This window comes from Geospiza fortis, unplaced genomic scaffold (genome assembly GCF_000277835.1).
Source record: "Geospiza fortis unplaced genomic scaffold, GeoFor_1.0 scaffold450, whole genome shotgun sequence".
Classification (NCBI taxonomy): Eukaryota; Metazoa; Chordata; class Aves; order Passeriformes; family Thraupidae; genus Geospiza; species Geospiza fortis.
Window position 1 is genome coordinate 895,534 of NW_005054416.1, and position 19,518 is coordinate 915,051.

Below are 19,518 nucleotides of genomic sequence, written 5' to 3' on the forward strand. Positions count from 1 at the left end.
GTTAGCTGATTCTGAGCATGAAGTCCATAGTGAAAGAAGTTGAATTAGGATCTCTGCTTATTCTCCCTCACTTGTATCCCAAACATTGCTTTGTCTTTTCTCTAAAGAGAGGCCATCGCTTTTATCTTGTACAGAATGCATTATATTATCTCTCCTTCCTTTGTCCATAACTTCATTTAAACACAAATAATTATTTATGTTTTGTGCTCTGACAGGTCCAGTTTCCTTTGAGATCAGTGACAGACGATGTTTTTAATGCTTTGTGAAAAGATGATCTGTGTTGTTTGTTTCTAGGTTATTGAGCTTGACTTCGATCAGTTGCCCGAGGGTGATGAAGTTATAAGTATTCTGAAACAGGAGCACACCCAGCTGCACATATGGATTGCCCTAGCGGTCAGTATAGATACAAATTGTGTATTTAAGCATTGTATTTACATAATCAAATCATGATTTCCAGTTCCATACTCTATGACTGAGTTCCAAACAGGTGCTTTATGGGGTCTTTCTGTCTTTGATTCTAGGCCAGATATTTCTGACTGACATATGCATATTAGGATTTAAATTTAATCTCTTTTTCCTGAAACAATGCCTCTTGAGGGTTGCTTTCTATGGGGTTTTTTCCCTCAATCCATAGTTTTCCTTGTTTGTGCCTTTGATTATGTGCTTCATAAAAAAGGAGGGGGCAGTATCTACACTGTGGAAAGTATGGTTAAATGTCAAAGAGGAAGACCAGTGGATTCTTCACTTATAAATAGCTCAAAAAGTTGTGTTTTAAGGTGGTTAGGCACTGGCACAGGTTGCCCTTAGAAATTGTGGATACCCCATCCCTGGAAGTGTTCAAGGGTAGGTTGGATGGGCCTTTGAGCAACAGGAAAGTGTCCCTGCCCATGGCTGGGTGGTAGGAACAAGATTATCTTCAAGGTCCCTTCCATCCCAGGCCATTCAGTGATTCTAGGACAGAAAAATATTTGGCATTATCAGAAAACCTTTCTCTGATGATACCTACATTTATTTCTGCTTTATCCCTACGTCCCAGAAAAAGTGTCCGCGATACCTAAAGCATCACCTTGGTGTGTTCTGTACTCACTGGGGTGGTGTTGTCTGTTCAAACTGTGTTTTGTAGCTGGAGTATTACAAGCAAGGCAAAACAGAAGACTTTGTGAAGCTGCTGGAAGCTGCCCGCATCGATGGCAACCTGGACTACAGAGACCACGAGAAGGACCAGATGACATGTCTGGACACCCTGGCAGCCTACTATGTACAGCAGGCTCGGAAGGAGAAGAACAAAGACAACAAGAAGGAGCTCATCACCCAGGCCACCCTGCTGTACACTATGGCTGACAAAATCATCATGTATGATCAGGTAAAACAGATACCTGGTCACAAAAACATTTTTGTAAATTAGTGATTGTAAAGAAAACAAGTATCGGTTCACTAAAGGGAAGCTAGAAGCTGCTCAGGCTTTAAAGTCACACTTAAGCAAAACTTGTACCTGAAATGTGCGTGGTGCCACCAGGAATAATTCTGTCTAGCTTGGCACACCTGATAGAACTACTTCAGTCAACTTAAGAGTATGGGAAGGAAGGATTGGTATTCTCTTGCTTGATAAATGTAAGAGAAATAATTTAATTGTAAAAAGCATTATAGGGCAAATAATCTGTCACATAGTCCAAACTTCATATTTTACAAATATAAATGTATTGCAAATGCTTTCCCTTGTCTAGAATCACTTGTTGGGAAGAGCCTGCTTTTGCCTGCTTGAAGGTGATAAGATGGACCAAGCTGATGCCCAGTTCCACTTCGTGCTCAACCAGTCTCCAAATAATATTCCTGCCCTACTTGGTATGAGTTTATGGGTATTTCTAAAAACCTGGTCTTTGGTTGAGTTTTGGAATGGATTATGTGCTTAAGAGGGTGTATGTAGAGAGAATGTGATCAAGACACACATGGCAGAGACTAATTCAAATTTGGGAAGTACACATAGGTGGAGGAGCCAGGAAAAATGCAATGCTAACTGGCATCTTCTGAGACCCGTGGGCATACATCCAGTCCAGCTATTTATGCTTCCCTGGTGGTGGCAGTGAAGTTGGACACTCTGTTAAGGGTGAAGTTACCACTTGTGAGGGGTCAACCGACTGTACACTTGTAATTTAAGTTGTTTACTAGTCTCAGTATGTATCTTTCCTCTGGACCAATAAGGAATTAGGTTTCTGCAGAAAAATATGAAAATGTAAATTTAATGTGTTTTCATGTTTGCTTTTTTCATATACTTGACATCATCAAATCTAATAGAAGTTGTCATTGTCTGAATTTTCTGTTAGTTTTTAACTGTAGCTTTTGAAAATGGGCACAGCACAAGTTAACCAAATAATACTTGAATTTCTGGTTTATAATCTTGGTTTTATTCCTGGTATGTCCTAACAGGTAAGGCATGCATTTCTTTCAACAAGAAGGATTATAGAGGAGCCCTTGCCTACTACAAGAAAGCACTGCGTACCAATCCAGGCTGCCCAGGTAAGACAGAAAGTCTTTGCTACTGGAGGTATTTGCTGTGCTTGCAAACTAACTCAAGTCTTCCTAATTGAAATTCAAAAGGCATTTTTGTGGTCTATATCTGTCAAAAGAACCCCAACTCTCATTATAGAGGGATTTAGGCATTCATTGTCTTGAAGTATTTCTTAATATTTAGAGAAGGAAGTTGTATTTAGGAAAATACTGTTCTTTTCTGGAGTATTACCTTTTAAAGAGGTATTAGAAAATGGGATTTTGCATGTAAGAGAAATTAAAGTTGCATGGAGAAGGAGGGAACTGTTCAAGACTTAGAGTGCATTCTGTGAGTTTTCCTGGTTTTGTATTATTTTCTTTATGCAAAAATTTGGGAAAGTGATTTTTAACGGCTGTAAAAGTGGTACATGGCATTTAGATACATTAATTCAAGATATTTACATTAGGATCATAAATACTTGAAAGTCTCTTGAGAGATGTGATAGACTTTGCAATAACCTGTCTGAGAAAAGGTTTATTGCAAAGTTGAAGTGTGTTCTGTGGTCTGCTTTACCATAAGACTGATTGCTACAAAAGTTTTACTTTTCAACAAACATCTTTCCTTTGCTCCCCTTTTTCTAACAGACATAGGTTTGAAACTGCTGTTTATAAATTCTCTGTACTCTTAGATCACAAGCAGTATGATGTGAATTTTCTCTATTAGTCCATCTGTACTTGGTCATGGAAGTTGGAGGATGACAAACAGCACATGAATAAGCTGATCATTTGAGGAGAAATGCCAGCTAACTTGTTTATTCATCTGTGTTTTCTGAAGACCTGCTAGTTTGGGGTGAACTTAACTTGCCTAAGAAATTTCCAGCCCTTCCATCTGGCAATTGTTTAATGCTTTTCTCTATTATTTTTTAATACATTCCCATAAAAGTAATTTTTTATTTGTTTGGCATTGGAGTCTGTGGGAGATAGATCAGTGTTCTGGGGTTTATCAAGAAATAAAGTCTTACTAATATTTTCAAGTTCATTTTGTGGCCAGCCAAGTATGGGCTGCTGCCTTGAAAAACAGCAAATTGTTAGATGGCTTTACAGGCCTTAAGGAACTATGAAAAACTCTGCTTTTGCTCCAGGTTGTGAAAAACAAAGGCACAAAGTTGAAACTTTGGGATTGTGAATGGTGTTATGTTGTTCTCTAGCCGAGGTTCGGTTGGGAATGGGTCACTGCTTTGTGAAGCTGAACAAGCTGGAAAAAGCTCGCCTGGCCTTCAGCAGGGCTCTGGAGCTCAATTCCAAGTGTGTCGGGGCCTTGGTTGGACTGGCTGTTCTGGAGCTCAATAATAAGGAGGTGGGTCTGACTTAGCAGGAATCCATGCTCAGTTCACTTTCTTTTAGCTAAAAAAAGCAAATATTTTATCCTTTCAAAGATAGTCCAGTTTTGAAATGGGTAGTAACTTCTGTGGTTGAATAATTTTAAGTCTGTGCTACTATTGAATGATATAGATATGTGCTTGTGATGTGAGCAGCACATTCTGAATAGCTTTCTTCTGTTGTTAAAAATCTTCCATTCTGTTATTTATAGAAGAGTTAGGTACAGAAAAACAGTGCTAGGTTAACTGTTTCATTTAAAATAATAAAACTCCATGGTGAGATATGTGAAGGAAAAAGACATATTCCCAGGAGGTTAGAACAAGTGTTTTAGAAGTTTTGGAGTTGAGAACAAATTTTCAAACAAGTTTCAGAGGTACATTCAGGCATGCATGGTGCATGGTAAACCAAAGAGTAGGCAAGAAGAAATTTTAACTGGGCTGATAAAAGTCCAATTAAGTGGTGATTCACCTTTCTAAGTATTGTAACACTAGAAAAATACATGCAAATATAGCTTAGTTGGGATCATAACTTCCTTAGCATGGATTAACCATCTCAGATATATTATCACTGGAGGATGAGACCCTTAAGTGTTTTTAAAAATATATATATTGTTACATAATTGTATGTGGCTAAAATTTAGTGTGCTGTTTTCTGTCATTCAATAGAACTATACTATTCTACAGACCTATACTACTTCTTTCTATAGAAAGATGTTTTATAGCACAAAATGTCTGAAAATTTCTTGGTTTACTACTTTGTAAAGGGGAAAAAAACCCCTTGTTATTACTTCCATGAAGAAACTAAAAAAAAAAGTGAGTATAAGAGGTTTTTTCATAAAACTACAGAAAGAAACAAAAATACTCTAAAGTCAAATTTTAATAAATTCCACAGATGAGAAATTGATCATATTTGGTATCTTTCCCTTTCTTTTCCTGAAGATCTTTTGACTGAAGTCAAGGGATGAGCCCACTCACCTGAAGATTCAAAAAGCTGTGATTAAAAGCTGATCCACTCAAAGATGTTTTGTGTTCTTTCTAAGAAATATATCACCTGTGCTTTACTTCAAACTGTTCTCTTAACTGTGTAGTAAAAGTTAGTGTAACACTGAAGAATTGACACAGGGAAGGGAGAACACTCTGGGGAAAAGAGCCTCTCTGAATGTCAAATTAATTGGTATCTTTTTTGTGCTTAGATATTTCTAATGTTTCTTCCTCCTAGAAGATGTTATGATTTCAGATCAGGGTTGATATCACACTGTGCTCTTATTGAGGTCTGTCTGATCTGTGTTTCTTAAATGAAAGCACTTAGAGCTTTGGGACCTCTACCCATCTACTGGATTGGGTTGAAGTTGGACATGAGACTCAAGGTGTTGGAGAACTTGGACAAATGCACAGTGTGATGATAAACCACATTAACCTTTGAGAATGAAGGCAGGAAAGATTCAATATCTCCTTTTCCAGGTGTATTGTTACGCTAGGTTTGGAAAGATTGCACCAGTTCAAACTGAAATTGATTTTTTAGCTGCCTTCATGTTATGTTTTAACCTCTTAAAACCTAATCTGTTCAATAAGACAGCTTTCTTCTCATCATAATTACAAAGTAAAGCACAGCTGTTAGATGATTCCTTGATAGCATTTTTGGTGTTTCTCTTCAGAAATAAGTACAGATTAAGCTGACATGCTTGTGATACAGATTTTGTGGTTGTCCTAAATAAAGAGCAATTATTTTATCAGTTGTGGATTTGAACTTGTAGGTAAATCACATTTTTACCGTGGGAAGCTTTCTTTAAGGTGTAAAGCTTCTTTAGAAAAGACTAAGTTGATGCAATGGTATTTCTATATAAACACCTCAAACTCGCACTGATTTTAAAACAAGATCTAAAATTGTTATTTAGAATTTGAACATGAAAATATCTTCATTCCACTGTTGAATGAATTGGGTAAAACATTGAAACCTAAACCAAGCAGGCATTGGGGACACTGAGCAGTAGAAGGAGCAGAAGAAAAGCTGTCAGGCTGTGAGTGTGACATATCAAAGGACATCAACACTAAATCTTTTGGGTTTTGTTGCTTTTTTTTTCCTAGAAAGTCCTGCTGTGCTCTTTTCCATCCCTTTGCGGTAGCTTCATTTCCTATTTTCCATCTGTATGCTGCAGAAAGAAAAGCTGGTAGCTGAATTTACTTTTTTTTGTGAGCTCAGTATGGTGTTGTAAGAAATCCTGAGCAGCCTTGACTGAAAAATGGTTTTGAAGATGGTAATAAGATACTGAGGTGCTGCTGATACCTGTCAATGTTTCATTTAGGCTGATTCCATCAAGAATGGTGTTCAACTCCTCTCTAGGGCTTATACAATTGATCCCAGCAATCCAATGGTGTTGAATCACTTGGCTAATCACTTCTTTTTCAAGAAGGTAAGAGATCGCTGAAATTTTACAGTTAAATGCTTGGTAACCTCTGAACAGTAAGAATTTTGGTATTAGATTCAAACACATTTCATCAGGTGCCTAATATCTGTTAATCTAGATGAAGAAGTGTGAGGTTTTTGGCCTGAATTTTGTATAAACCTTTCTCAAGAAAACCAAGAAAGGTACACTTACCTAAATCAAAATCAACTTTGTGTCCTGAAGAGGTTTTGGGTTTTCGATGTTTGGGATTGGTTTTTTTGGTTGGTTGAGGTTTTTGTTGGTTTGTTTTTTCCACCTCCTCACTCTTCCATGCTTTAAAACATGAAATAGAGAAAAGATTAGTAACAGCTAAAACTGAATCTGTTGTTATTTAGTCAGTGCTGTGACTAAAGCTTTGTCATATTTTCCAGCTATCCATGTTTAAATCATAAAATCACTTGACCATAAATAAAGTGAAGACTTCCAATTTTCATTTAACTTCCTTTTTTTTTTTTTTTTTGTCAGGACTATGGTAAAGTACAACACTTAGCTCTTCATGCTTTCCATAACACAGAAGTGGAAGCGATGCAGGCAGAGAGCTGTTACCAGCTGGCAAGGTCTTTTCATGTACAGGTAGGACAGTTTTTAAAAGTCCCCTTTGAGCTCACATTTTTAAAAAGTCTCTGTTATAAAAGTTCATGCAAAGGCTGCCTCTAAAAACACTGACTGTTCTTCATTTAATTCCTTTTAATTAGGAAGATTATGATCAAGCTTTCCAGTATTATTACCAGGCCACTCAGTTTGCCTCATCTTCTTTTGTACTTCCGTTTTTTGGATTGGGTCAAATGTACATTTATCGAGGGGACAAAGAGAATGCTTCACAATGCTTTGAAAAAGTCTTGAAAGCCTACCCTAACAATTATGAAACTATGAAAATCCTTGGATCTCTTTATGCAGCTTCAGAAGACCAGGAGAAACGGGATATTGCAAAGGTGAGTTTTCCTTCCACCAGCATCGTGTTCATTTGCAAGAGTAGAACTTGGAAATCAGACTTGAAATCAGTTTGTTCCTTAAGTTGAATAAAACAGGGGTAGGTGGCTGTAGGTAGGGAATATTTCATATGGGTTGTCATGAGGGGTTTTCCTGTCTGTGAAGAGTCACAACTTCTGGGCAGAACTGAGACTCCCCTGGGCTCTGGGTAAAGCATGTCCAGGAATTTAGAGACGCTCCAGCCTCATGTCTCTGTTTGGTACATGAAAAGGGTAGAATTCTTTCCATATATATGAAATTGTGTGAAGATGGGAAGTTAGCTCATGATTTCCTGAAGAGAGCAAATCAGCTGGTGATTTCCAGAAAGCACTGGTCTTGTCTGGGCTTATTTGGAAAGACAGTGATGCTTTTTTTTTAAATGAAGGGTATTTTAAATCTAATTTTGGGTAGATAAAGGCAAGAAATGTTAGGCATTTCTCTAGCTTTTCATGTTGGTGTAATAGCCCTTGTTTCTCTTAAGACTTGAAGCAGGTGTTCTGTTCTACAGAAGAATATAATAATGAAGGAAGAAAACTAATGCAGATTTATTACAGATGTTTAGGATGTTTGCTTCTGCAGTATGGTATATCTTTCTGATGTTAAAGTTAATGCCTTCATTCTTTCTTTTATTTCTATTTTTTTTAAACAGGCTGTGTGTCTTTGAAATGGCATAATTATCTTCTGTTTTTCAGGGGCATTTAAAGAAAGTCACAGAACAATATCCTGATGATGTAGAGGCTTGGATTGAGCTAGCCCAAATTCTAGAACAGACTGATATACAGGTATTATTAATACTCACTTGGTGAATTGTGCGTGTGCTTTTCATAAGAGCATCTAGAGCTTATTCTCTTCTTTCTTTCATCCACTTTCTGTTTCTTTCCAAAGGGTGCTCTGTCAGCCTATGGCACAGCCACACGCATTCTGCAGGAGAAAGTACAGGCTGATGTCCCTCCAGAGATCCTGAATAACGTGGGTGCCCTGCACTTCAGGCTGGGAAACCTGGGAGAAGCAAAGGTATGCAGTTACTCACAGTTTGAATGGTGTTTCTTGGTCACACAGAAGTTTTTGGTTGAGGACATTCTGCAGTGCTTCATTGCTCTTTTTTTTCTGTACTTCAGAAATACTTCCTGGCATCGCTGGATCGTGCGAAAGCAGAGGCTGAGCATGATGAGCATTACTACAATGCCATCTCTGTGACAACATCCTACAACCTTGCCAGGCTCTACGAGGCCATGTGTGAATTTCATGAAGCTGAAAAGCTCTATAAAAACATTCTGAGAGAACATCCAAATTACGTTGATTGTAAGAAACATTTGGTATTTCAGTTCTACAGTCATCCTTATAATGCCAGAAATCATCTGGTTGACAGTGTCTTATGCTGTCCTTCTGTCTGTCTTCCCTTGTTTTCACAGTAGCATTGGGGCTGAGTAGCCTGTGCTATTTGGCACAAGCTGCAGCACTCATCATGCCCCAGCCTCATCTGCAGCCTTTTCCCTGCTTGTTTTCCATTGTCACCTGCAGATACCCTTCCCAAAGCTTGTGGAGATGGGAGAGCTATTTAAAGTGGAGGGAGGAGAATTATGTAACTGATGGATCCTTATTTCTTTGCAGTTTTTCAGCTGTCTTTAACTTATGAAGCCAATTTAACACATTCACAATACTTTAACTATTCAAAACCTGCAGTTTCTCTCTGGCCATCATGGGTGCAAATTCCTCTTCACATCATATTTCTTCTTGTGAATAGAATATGAAAGGTGTCTTAGTGTTTGCTGTCCTTAGCTGGTCAAGAGAAAGATTGCTTTTGAAATTGATGCATGGACAATATTTTCTTTGTATAAGATGACTTTAACCTGTTCCCTGATTTTTATTTCATTTTCTATCTTTATTTCCAGGCTACTTGCGCTTGGGAGCTATGGCTAGGGATAAAGGGAATTTTTATGAGGCTTCTGATTGGTTTAAAGAAGCACTTCAAATCAATCAGGTTTGTTACCCTATAAGTGTTTAACATTAAAACACTCTAAATAATAAGTTAACTTAAAATTTAATTTTCCTCTTTTTGTGTTTTTAATTTGTTTAAACTATGGGAAGAAGAGAGAGCTGCCAGGTCTGCTCTCTGTGTTTTGTTTGGGGTTCTTTTGAATATGGAACTATGTCTAAGACGAGTAACACTTTATACTTGAAAAAGAACCCTTGCAAAGGAAAAGACTTTCCTTTTCTTTGTAACTTAGAGTGAATTTTTATTTAGGACCATCCAGATGCCTGGTCTCTGATTGGCAATCTTCACTTGGCTAAACAAGAGTGGGGTCCAGGACAGAAGAAATTTGAAAGAATATTGAAGCAGCCCTCCACACAAAATGATACTTATTCCATGCTGGCTCTTGGCAACGTCTGGTTACAGACTCTCCATCAACCCACAAGAGACAGAGAAAAGGTAATGGGCAACTTTCTGCCCTGTGTGTGGGTTTGTTTCTTTATTTTTTGTATGTTGTTAGCTATTCAGAGCCTCTTCTTGATGTCTGTTTGGCATCTTCTAGTTCATAAAACCTCTGGGTAGATCTTTTAATACCCCACTTTAGAAGTGAGTGATGAATTGGGGCATTTCTTTCTGCAGGAGAAACGTCACCAGGACCGTGCATTAGCCATCTACAAGCAAGTCCTCAGAAATGACCCAAAGAATTTGTATGCTGCTAATGGCATAGGTGAATATCAGACTCTAGTTTTGCTTCAGAGGTGATAATATTCTTAAGTTTTTTGCTTTAATAGAGAATTGTTTTTTCAGGGCCTGAGCACTGTAGAGTGGAGTCCAGAAAGTGGCAGCCATGTCAGTTTTTGAATGGGCACTTTATTGAGGCATATTGAATTTTCTGTGCTAGGGGTGCACAGTGCATGAAGCTGGAAGCTCACACTGTCCATATTCCTCTCCCCTCAGGAGCTGTCTTGGCACACAAGGGATATTTCCGTGAAGCTCGTGATGTTTTTGCCCAAGTGAGAGAGGCCACAGCAGATATCAGCGATGTGTGGCTGAATTTGGCACACATCTACGTGGAGCAGAAGCAGTACATCAGTGCTGTGCAGATGGTAACATCTCCACATTGAACTACCTTCTGTTTTGGCTCACATGATTTCTAGATGTCTCTCTGCTGTCAGGGCAGCTGGGAAAGTTTCTGAGCAGTGTTTTAACAAGTTCTAGGCCTATTTCTAACAAGCTGTTGGCTGTCCAGTCTAGATTTAGTAACAGACTGCCAAATGTGGGTAGGGGGTAACAAAGCACTTACCATATTTTATACTTTTTTTTGGTAGCAGGGTTAGAATTTTGGTTGTGGAATAAATTATTAGCCAGAGCAGTTTCAGTCAGTGTAGTTACTGTGTGTGGTTTACATGCAGATGTTTCCAAAGTAAGTAAATACAATTTGCTGCTGGGATTTTCTTTTAAATAGCAACAATTCCCATTTTTGTTCTTGTAAATGACCGCATGAATACTTTAAGAGTTATCTTAAAAGCTGACTGGGCTGTAATTTCAGTCACCACGGTTAAAATCACAAAATAATTCATGTTGAAAGAAATCTGTTGAGGTCAGCTAGTTTAACCTGACCTGCCCAAGCAAGTAAATGTTCAAGTGTCAACCTGTTCTGAGTAAATTGACTCAACTAGTTGATGAAAAGCATACAAATAAGCTTAAAAGCACAGCATATGTTGAACAGGACAGAAACTAAGAACAAACTTGTGTCATTTAAGATGCGTGCTTATTGAGGCTCAAAGGCACTTCATTCAGAGCTATTCTGAAGCTTTTTGTGATGCTTAATAAAGAAGTGTTTACTGGGCCTTTCTTACATGCTCAGGAGCACAGTAGTCACTGTCCTGCAGTGAGCTATTGTTAGCAAGCTTTGTCAACACAGTCACATTCACTCTGTTGTGCTTGAATGGGGTCTGTTGTTTTTTTAGCACTTTGACTATTTTTATTGACAAAAAAACCTAATGAAAATCTCATTTTAGCAATTGCTTAAGCCGTGAATTACAGTGGGGAAGTGGGTATCACTTTCATCTATTGATTTGGGAGAAAAAAATATTTTACTCATTTGCTAATTTATTTAAGAAAAGGTGTTATTAGGAATGTGTTTGTTTACTGAAGTGTTTCATTGTTCCCTGTGTTTTGCCATGCAGTCACAGTGTGAAATACATTATATTGGACTCAAAGGGAGACAAATTGAAATTGCTAGCCCAGCTTACTGCAGCCACAATAATTATCCTACTGTGTTCTCTACCCTAAAGCATACAGATCTGAGGTAGGCTTGAGCTAAACACAAAATCTGGGATGCTGAAGGTGCTCACAACACAGTGAGATCCAAGAGTAACAACCTCAGGTGTTACAGTTCAGGACAATTTTTTGTACTTGAGATGCAAATAAAACTTACTTTGTATTCCTTCCTGTTTTGGTGGCTTAGAGAGGGTGAAGGGTTCCTTAAGGAAAGAGTATGTCAAACAGAAGGTGGTTTTTACTGAAAATTATAAAATTTGCTATCTTTTAAGCCTTTAATTCTAGACCCACAGAAGTTATAGTAACAAGTCATCTTTTACACTTTAGAGAAACTGATATCCCTTGTCATGGGTAAGTTCCTCAGCTGGATGGAAGCTGAGATATCTAGAAAGTCTGCTTTTTTTTTAACTAATTACATCAGATATATAGAATTAGTATATTAGATATATTTAAATTTGTAAAATATCTGACATGAATAAAGAAAATCGATTGTTTATTCCTCCCACATACTGTGGAGAATATTTGAATGATCTCAAAATGAGTCATATTGGTTGGACTTTGTTGCAGTAAATGCTACTTTAAAAAGTATTCTTTTGTACTTAAAGCCTACAGAGCCTTCTGGGCTGCAGCCAGTTTCTGGAAAAAAGGTATGGAATAGGAGAATGTTCTGATCACTGAAAGGGAGGCACCCATGCAGCATAACACACTTCTTTAAAAAACAAAAGGCATATTAGCAGTAATGCCTCTTAAGAATAGAAATATTTATTAGAGTTAGCTAACCAAAACAACAAACCACCACTAATCAATCTAACTTTGATTTTTTTTTTTTATTTCAGTATGAAAACTGCCTCAGAAAGTTCTATAAGCACCAAAACACTGAAGTGTTGTTATATTTGGCCCGGGCACTGTTCAAATGTGGCAAATTACAGGAATGCAAACAAACTTTGTTAAAGGTATGGATCTAGAACATCATGGATCACAGAATAAAATTACTGTTAGTTGATGTGTGTTTGTGTTTCTTTAAATTTGGTGGTCTGGGGTTGAAATTATGGTGTTTATTCTCTTTATGACATTTCTGTATCACGTTGTAGCTTATCTTTAAAACGTGTTTTTTTTCCAGGCCAGGCATGTGGCTCCAAGTGATACAGTCCTCATGTTTAATGTGGCTTTAGTGCTGCAAAGACTTGCTACCTCTGTCCTGAAAGATGAAAAAAGCAATCTGAAGGAAGTCCTTAATGCTGTGAAGGAGCTGGAGCTCGCCCACAGGTTAAAATAGTTTGTTTCTAATCCTTATAATCCACGTTGTTGTCCCCTCACAGTGTACCTGCAGTATTGAGCACAAATCTGGTTAGAAGAGAATCATCTTCTACAAGGCACTGTGTAATTCTAGAGTTTCTAATAGGAAAACAAAGTATTGGGCCTGACAAAACTGTGTGTTCAGATTTTGTTCCAGAATCAGTTTTGTTTGACCAGTTGCCAATATGTGTTTCTCAAAGAGTTTTGTTATTGCTGTGACCAAGATGCTCTATTTCCCAGAAATGCATAGTTGAAAAGATGTTGATAATTATTCTACAACTTGAATACTATTTTATGACTTCTTTCAAAGCAAACTATAAGGCTTAAAAGCAAATCTGTTTATCTTACATAAGCATAATTAATGACTAGCAGTCCCTAAAGACTAATTTCACCCTTCTTTTGGTAAGTAAAGCCCAAGTACTGTCACAGTTTAAGAACAGAAACAGTTTCTTAAGTGCATTTGAGATATTTTAGTTCTGTTTAAAAAACAATAATAGAAGATTTTGTGCAGACACCAGTGTGATTAATCTGATCCAGTTGTTACCATCCTTGAACAGAGCTTTCAACCATTTATCCTGCTCCTAGGCATAGCTGGTGCATGATTTGTGCATTCCTAGCTCTGCTGTTATGTTGAGGATAGACATTCTAACTCAAGTTCTAACTTGAATTTGATGAGAATCTTGTTATTTATTGTCTTGAAGAAGTTGCATGAATTTATTTTTGCCTATTAACTAAAATTTTTGGAAAATACTCTCCATAGTGTAGACCTCAAGCAAGGAATTATTATGTTCATATACCCAAGAATTTGAGTCTAGCACAAAACTACTTCATTTGGAATGTGTCTGGGGGTATATGGGAAGAAACTGTGGCAATCTTGAAAATTAGAAGTAATTTTGTTTTAAATTTGAGAAACTTTTCAAAGCACTGATCATCGTATCTTACTTGGAAGTTTGTTGTATTCCCAAGGGCCTGTCCACTAGGTCAAGGAGGCTGTTCTGAAAGGATTTTTGAAAAACAAGTTTCCCTTCCTTCTCTTATGCTGAATTCAGGCATGTAATCTTTGACAGATAAATCAGTCTTTTGGGGTCAGCAATGTTCTTACTGGTGGGAGCCAGCAAATGAAATCTCAGAACTCTCTTTAGAATTTTTCCTCTCCAGAGTGGTTTTCGAATGCTTTAGATTTGGAGTACTCTGAATGCACATTTTAACTGTTAAAAGGTGCCATTTTAAAAGGTGTTAGCACAGAGGAAATTGGTGTGACTTCCTCATCTGTTGAGTTCTACAGGTTTGTAATTCGGGAGTAAATGCTTTGTTTTAAGGCAAAATTGCAGTAAATATGTAAGTAATGCTATCTTTGCTTACTTTGGTTTCTTGTGATTTCCTCCAGGTACTTCAGTTACTTGAGTAAAGTAGGTGATAAGATGAGATTTGACTTGGCACTTGCTGCTACAGAAGCCAGGTAAAAAAAAAAACCAAAAACAACCCACAAAGAAATCCTTCATTCAGATTTTAAGGGGAATATTTTTGTCCTGTTTTTGGGGTTTTGTTTAAGTATTAAAACTAGATTCCAAAATTTCAACTGTCGTTTTGTTAGAACAATAGAAATACAAGTGCAGGTCTCTCCCTACTACTGTTTCATTCTTTTCCTGTGTTTCACTTCTGCACATTCTTGTAAGATTTCCACAGCCCCATACAAAGACCATGTGTTGGCCATCCTGCACTGTACATCTGAATGGGTATCATTGAAGCACTTTGTGGAGAGAAGAAAATTTCAATATTGAAAGAAATGTCATTTTAGTATCAGCTAAAAGGGGGTTGAAAGCACCTTGCTTTAATGCTTTGGGTGACTTGGACCCTTTATGCAACCTTAACTCTCACACTACTGGGTTTTTTAAGCTTGAATTTTGCCCTACCTTTCTGAAAGGATTTGTTAGGTTGTTGTGATTAAATACAAGTTCTTATTAAGTACTTTTGAAGCTCTCCAAATTGGTTGGCATGATTCCTTTTATGTTCATGTGTGGGTTTTCTGTATATGAATTGGCTACATTTGAAGTGTGAATCAATATGTTCTGAAATGATCCATTGGAAGATAAATTAGCTTACTAAAAATGCTTTCATTTTCTCAAAAATCTGCACTGCTCTTCTCTGTGCTATTTCTAGTAGTTTTTTTTTTAGTTCATTGGGGATATGAATGTAGTGTTGTGATGCAGGCACTTTATAAAAGCATTTCTTTTTGTGTCTGCCACCTTGCCTTACCTGAGAACCTTGATTTTGCAGGCAGTGCTCTGACTTACTGAGCCAGGCCCAGTATCATGTGGCTCGGGCACGCAAGCAGGATGAGGAGGAGAGGGAGCTGCGTGCCAAGCAGGAGCAGGAGAAGGAGCTGCTTCGCCAGAAACTGCTTAAAGAACAGGTTTCATTCCACTAAATTCTGTATATTGCATTTTATAAGTGTGCACACTGACAATATGTGTGGTCCTGCTGCTCTGCCGTGGTACCTAGGAGCTGTTTTTCTTAGTCATAGTAAGTGCCAGCTGAAAATATTGCAGCTAACAGGTGATGCTCTTGCTTCCCCATAGCCTCAGAAATATTTAGTTGTATAATGAAATAAAATAGATGTGCCAGAAGTTCTACCATAAGACTTTTACCTATTCTACCATGGGCTTTTTTGTAGAAAACTTTTTGTAAAAAAACTTTTTCTTTTTTTTTTTTGCCATGTTCATCTTCTGCTGTGACACAGAGCATCAAAAAGCAATTTTCCAGTCTCCTGACAGCAAATAATTTCTGTGCCTGCTGTTAAATCACCGTGGGGTGCAAATACAATGTTAATGGTTGGCTTCCTTTCCTTGGTGTTTCAGGAAGAGAAGCGCCTGAGAGAAAAAGAAGAGCAGAAGAAGCTTCTGGAGCAAAGAGCTCAATATGTGGAGAAGACCAAGAATATTCTGATGTTCACTGGTGAAGTAGAAGGATCAAAGGAGAAAAAACGTGGTGGCGGTGGAGGCAGGGTAGAACAAAATGTTTTAATCTCTTTTTTTGTTTTTTATTTCATTTAAACCTCCTTAATTTTTCCCTTCTGATATATAGTCTCTTGCAGGAACACAGGTTTTTAGTTTCCAACTCCTAGGTTCTACTGAGTAAAATTGCACAGGTTTAATACTAAAATGTCAAATTGGAAGCTAATACTTAAAAGTTCTGAGCATGGTGGCATCACTAAAATGTGTTCAATTGTTAAAATAACAGAAGATTATCTTATATGCCAATTCTGAATCAGTTTCTAAATTATACCTCTCTGGTGCCAACTTTGCCATAGTCTCTAGAAGGTCTGTGTTTTCATTTCTCCCAGAACATGTTCAGCTAAATTTCCATTTTGAAGTGTTTCCTGGTAGCTTTGTAACTGGGATGTGAATAATAGGTTGTGTTGCCTGTGTTTCTTACAGCGTTCCAAAAAAGGAACAGGGGAGTTTGATGAGTTTGTCAATGATGACAGTGATGAAGATCTGCCCATCTCTAGAAAGAAAAAGAAGAGGAAGGGCAGTGGCAGTGAACAGGATGGGGAAGAAGAGGAGGGTGAGAGAAAGAAGAAGAAGAGGAGGAGGTAGCTGATACTTTAATTAATTAATTTTTAATTAATGTCAATGTAATACTAGACTTCCCTGAGCAGTAGTAGGGCTTTTAAGTAAATTCTCTGCAGTCTTTTGTAACAGTTTAAAAACAAACGCTTATCAAGAGATCACATGGTTATTTTTTACTAACACGTTACACTTTATAAGACTTAAGCAACCACTCTGCAAAAGAACTACGAGTAGCACTTGATGAGGTGGACATTTCTTGAGACTGGTATTTTTGTATTTTTTAAGGGGTTTTTGCAATATTATGCTTTATGCCCTATAAAATATGTTTCTGTTCAAGACCCCAGAAGGCAGAAGAGGGGAGTGATGATGAAGAACATGAAAATGGCCCACGGCCTAAGAAGCGACGTCCACCCAAAGCAGAGAAGAAGAAGGCTGTAAGTTAAACCCTGAATAACTGCATCACTCTCTAAATATGCATTTGGAGTTCAGCATTACCCTGGTCAAGAGAGATTTATTAGTGTTGAAAATTACAGCAAAACCTCCTGAAGCAAACTGGTCTTAGAGCTTATTTTTATCCTCCTGTGTTGCTATTGCTGCTTCAAGGATGAAAAGGATATTTCCAAAGCCATCTAGAATTAAGTGATAGTAAATGGAAATTTTTTTAAAAGCTTGTCTGGTTTTCTGAACGTTTTTCTACATTTGGGCCCTGTGCCACATGAACAAGCAACTCTTTGTTTTCCCCCTGTACAGCCCAAACCAGAGCGTCTGCCTCCTTCAATGAAAGGAAAGATCAAATCAAAAGCCATCATTTCATCAAGTGATGATTCTTCTGATGAGGACAAACTGAAAATTGCTGATGATGGGTAAGAACCTTAATTAACTTTGTATGAACTTAGAGTAACAATGCATGCCTTCAAGAGAAAATGCAGTGTTAATGAGATAACATGAAGATAATGAGAAGTTTTTCATTGTACTTGCAGCATCCCTTCCCAGTTCAAATTAATTCCACTCATTTTTCTAAAACTAGTGTGAAAAATGCATGTATTTTATGATTGGCTTTTCGCAAATATTAAAATGAATGTTATATGTGTTGTGTTAGAAAGTAATGCTGTATTAATTCTCTTAAGTAGTGTGTCAAATATAGTTTTAGGTAATAAAAAATGTTAAAATAGAAGCTATGCTATGTAGGATACTTTTTTTTTAAAGAAAGGACTTGCAGTGAGATAGCAGCCACAGGACACCTAAATCTTTCAGAGAAAAAGAATTTATTGCCCTCTTATCAGAAGAAACAAACTTCTTCCCACCTCAAAGGCGCTGTTAGGATTCAGAGGGAGAAGCTGACGATGACCAGACAGAATCCTGTATTTGAATGGAATTTATGCATCATGTATGAAGTGTATGAATATGCAACAGGCTATTGCTTTTAAGGGTTAATCCTTTGGTCCTTTTTCAGGCTCGTCCTGCCCAGAAAAAGGTACCCGGACTTCCATAACTCTTTGTCTCTATTGTCTCATATTGTCCTAATTCGATTTGTCCAAATTATTATTACTCTAATTGTATTACTATTTTTATAACCATTTTATTACTATTAAGCTTTTAAAATTTTAAAAATAAACGATTGGCATTTTTTACAACTAGCATTACCCAAATCCTGGTGTCTTGCTTTATGTATCAGCTAAAGGGAGCACCTTTTAATACCATTTTTTCCCTCTGCTTTTCCCCACAGGCACGCTAGAAATAGCAACAGCGATTCTGAGGAGGGGGAGCAGCAGCACAGCAAACGCATTGTTTCCGACAGCGATTCGGATAACCGGAACAAGTCGGGCAGCGAGGCAGGCAGTCCCCGCAGGTCCAGCGCCCGCGCCTCCGAGGAGGAGTCTGACAGTGACCGGTCCCCGAGGAAGAGGCGGCGCTCGGAGTCGGAGCAGTCGGACAATGAGTCCGTGCAGTCGGGGAGGAGCCGCGGCTCCGGCGGCTCCGAGAACGAATCGCGGCCGGCTTCGCGCAGCCCCGAGTCCGACAGGGACTCCGAGAGGGGCTCTGACCACGAGGGGTCTGCCAGAGCTTCTGGGAACGAGTCTGAGCCAGAGGCATCCAATGATGAGGGCTCTGAAGGGGGCTCGGATGACAGCGATTAGAGCTGAATTACAGACCCTATTTTTAAAAAGTTCATGTAAATACATCTCAGTTACAGGGAAGATAGAATTTTTATATTTCAAAACTGTGATTTAAAGAACCTTAATGTTTTAGTAAACTGTTGTGAGACCTTCTTGTGATTCTTTCTATTAGTTACTAATGGATGTTTCTCTAAGTTGGCTTATGGTGTATTTTTAAATTTAAACCACTGTAGGTGCACAGAATCTGTCCTGTAGTCAGCACACCGAGGATGGAATGCATGTAAAAACTGTGGAACATAAAATCTCCTTAGGTGGTTCAGTGTGGCTGAAACTTTGTTCTGTGATTAAAGATGCATAGATGGATCTTAAAATCCTACCAGATGCAACAAAGAGCTATGGATATTTATCTTTTTCCTCACTTGGAGTAAAGGTCAGTAGGGAAGTTTTTCTTACTTTCTATTAAAGAATAAATGTGCCACAATGCAGCTCTTTTATGTTTTCAAGGGTTTGTTCTTTTGCTTCTGTTTTTGTGTTAAATCAGTTGAAAATGTGCAGATCTTAGAGAAATTTTATAAACTAGTGATGCAGATTTAGATGAAGTATTTAAATTGGCTGGTAAAGACATTTGGGAGAACTCTGTATTACTTGAGAATAGTAAAGCTGCAAGTGTCACAATAAAATGTTCTTGCTTATTTGCTTGGAGTGATTTATTTTACTCCTTAGAAGGTATAAGCAGAATACCTGAAAAAGTTTGAATTTGAAATCTCTTTGGAGGAAGTGGTCCTCCCTGTATTGTAAGTACATGGCTTTGGAACTAAGTCCTTTCACATAATGTGTTCAGGAATAACAATGAAAAATTGCTGTGCTGTAGACTAAATTGGATTTCTCTCTGTGGTTCTGAAAAGGAAATGTTTTCCTTTTTTTCATTGGTCATCAATTCCTATGTCAAACGTTTGCTAAGAGAAGATTTTGTAGGTCTGGATAGTGTATTGCTACCAGTTC

The 19,518-nt window shown here is 37.9% G+C and overlaps 1 protein-coding gene across 1 annotated transcript in view; it reads left to right on the forward strand.

The window, feature by feature from the left end:
- CTR9 (CTR9 homolog, Paf1/RNA polymerase II complex component) overlaps window positions 1–19,208 on the forward strand; it is a 20,012-nt gene extending 804 nt beyond the window's left edge. The window contains exons 2-25 of the mRNA XM_031061485.1: window positions 295–393; window positions 1,124–1,363; window positions 1,725–1,842; window positions 2,425–2,514; window positions 3,693–3,841; window positions 6,167–6,274; window positions 6,773–6,880; window positions 7,003–7,239; window positions 7,969–8,058; window positions 8,162–8,290; window positions 8,395–8,578; window positions 9,169–9,257; window positions 9,522–9,707; window positions 9,888–9,975; window positions 10,206–10,354; window positions 12,368–12,484; window positions 12,652–12,797; window positions 14,215–14,286; window positions 15,105–15,240; window positions 15,686–15,832; window positions 16,265–16,422; window positions 16,737–16,833; window positions 17,150–17,262; window positions 18,126–19,208. Of these exons, the coding sequence (XP_030917345.1) occupies window positions 295–393; window positions 1,124–1,363; window positions 1,725–1,842; window positions 2,425–2,514; window positions 3,693–3,841; window positions 6,167–6,274; window positions 6,773–6,880; window positions 7,003–7,239; window positions 7,969–8,058; window positions 8,162–8,290; window positions 8,395–8,578; window positions 9,169–9,257; window positions 9,522–9,707; window positions 9,888–9,975; window positions 10,206–10,354; window positions 12,368–12,484; window positions 12,652–12,797; window positions 14,215–14,286; window positions 15,105–15,240; window positions 15,686–15,832; window positions 16,265–16,422; window positions 16,737–16,833; window positions 17,150–17,262; window positions 18,126–18,537 (3,462 nt within the window). The 3' untranslated portion in view covers window positions 18,538–19,208. The remainder of the gene's footprint in view (window positions 1–294; window positions 394–1,123; window positions 1,364–1,724; window positions 1,843–2,424; window positions 2,515–3,692; window positions 3,842–6,166; window positions 6,275–6,772; window positions 6,881–7,002; window positions 7,240–7,968; window positions 8,059–8,161; window positions 8,291–8,394; window positions 8,579–9,168; window positions 9,258–9,521; window positions 9,708–9,887; window positions 9,976–10,205; window positions 10,355–12,367; window positions 12,485–12,651; window positions 12,798–14,214; window positions 14,287–15,104; window positions 15,241–15,685; window positions 15,833–16,264; window positions 16,423–16,736; window positions 16,834–17,149; window positions 17,263–18,125) is intronic.
- Window positions 19,209–19,518: the final 310 nt, after the last annotated feature.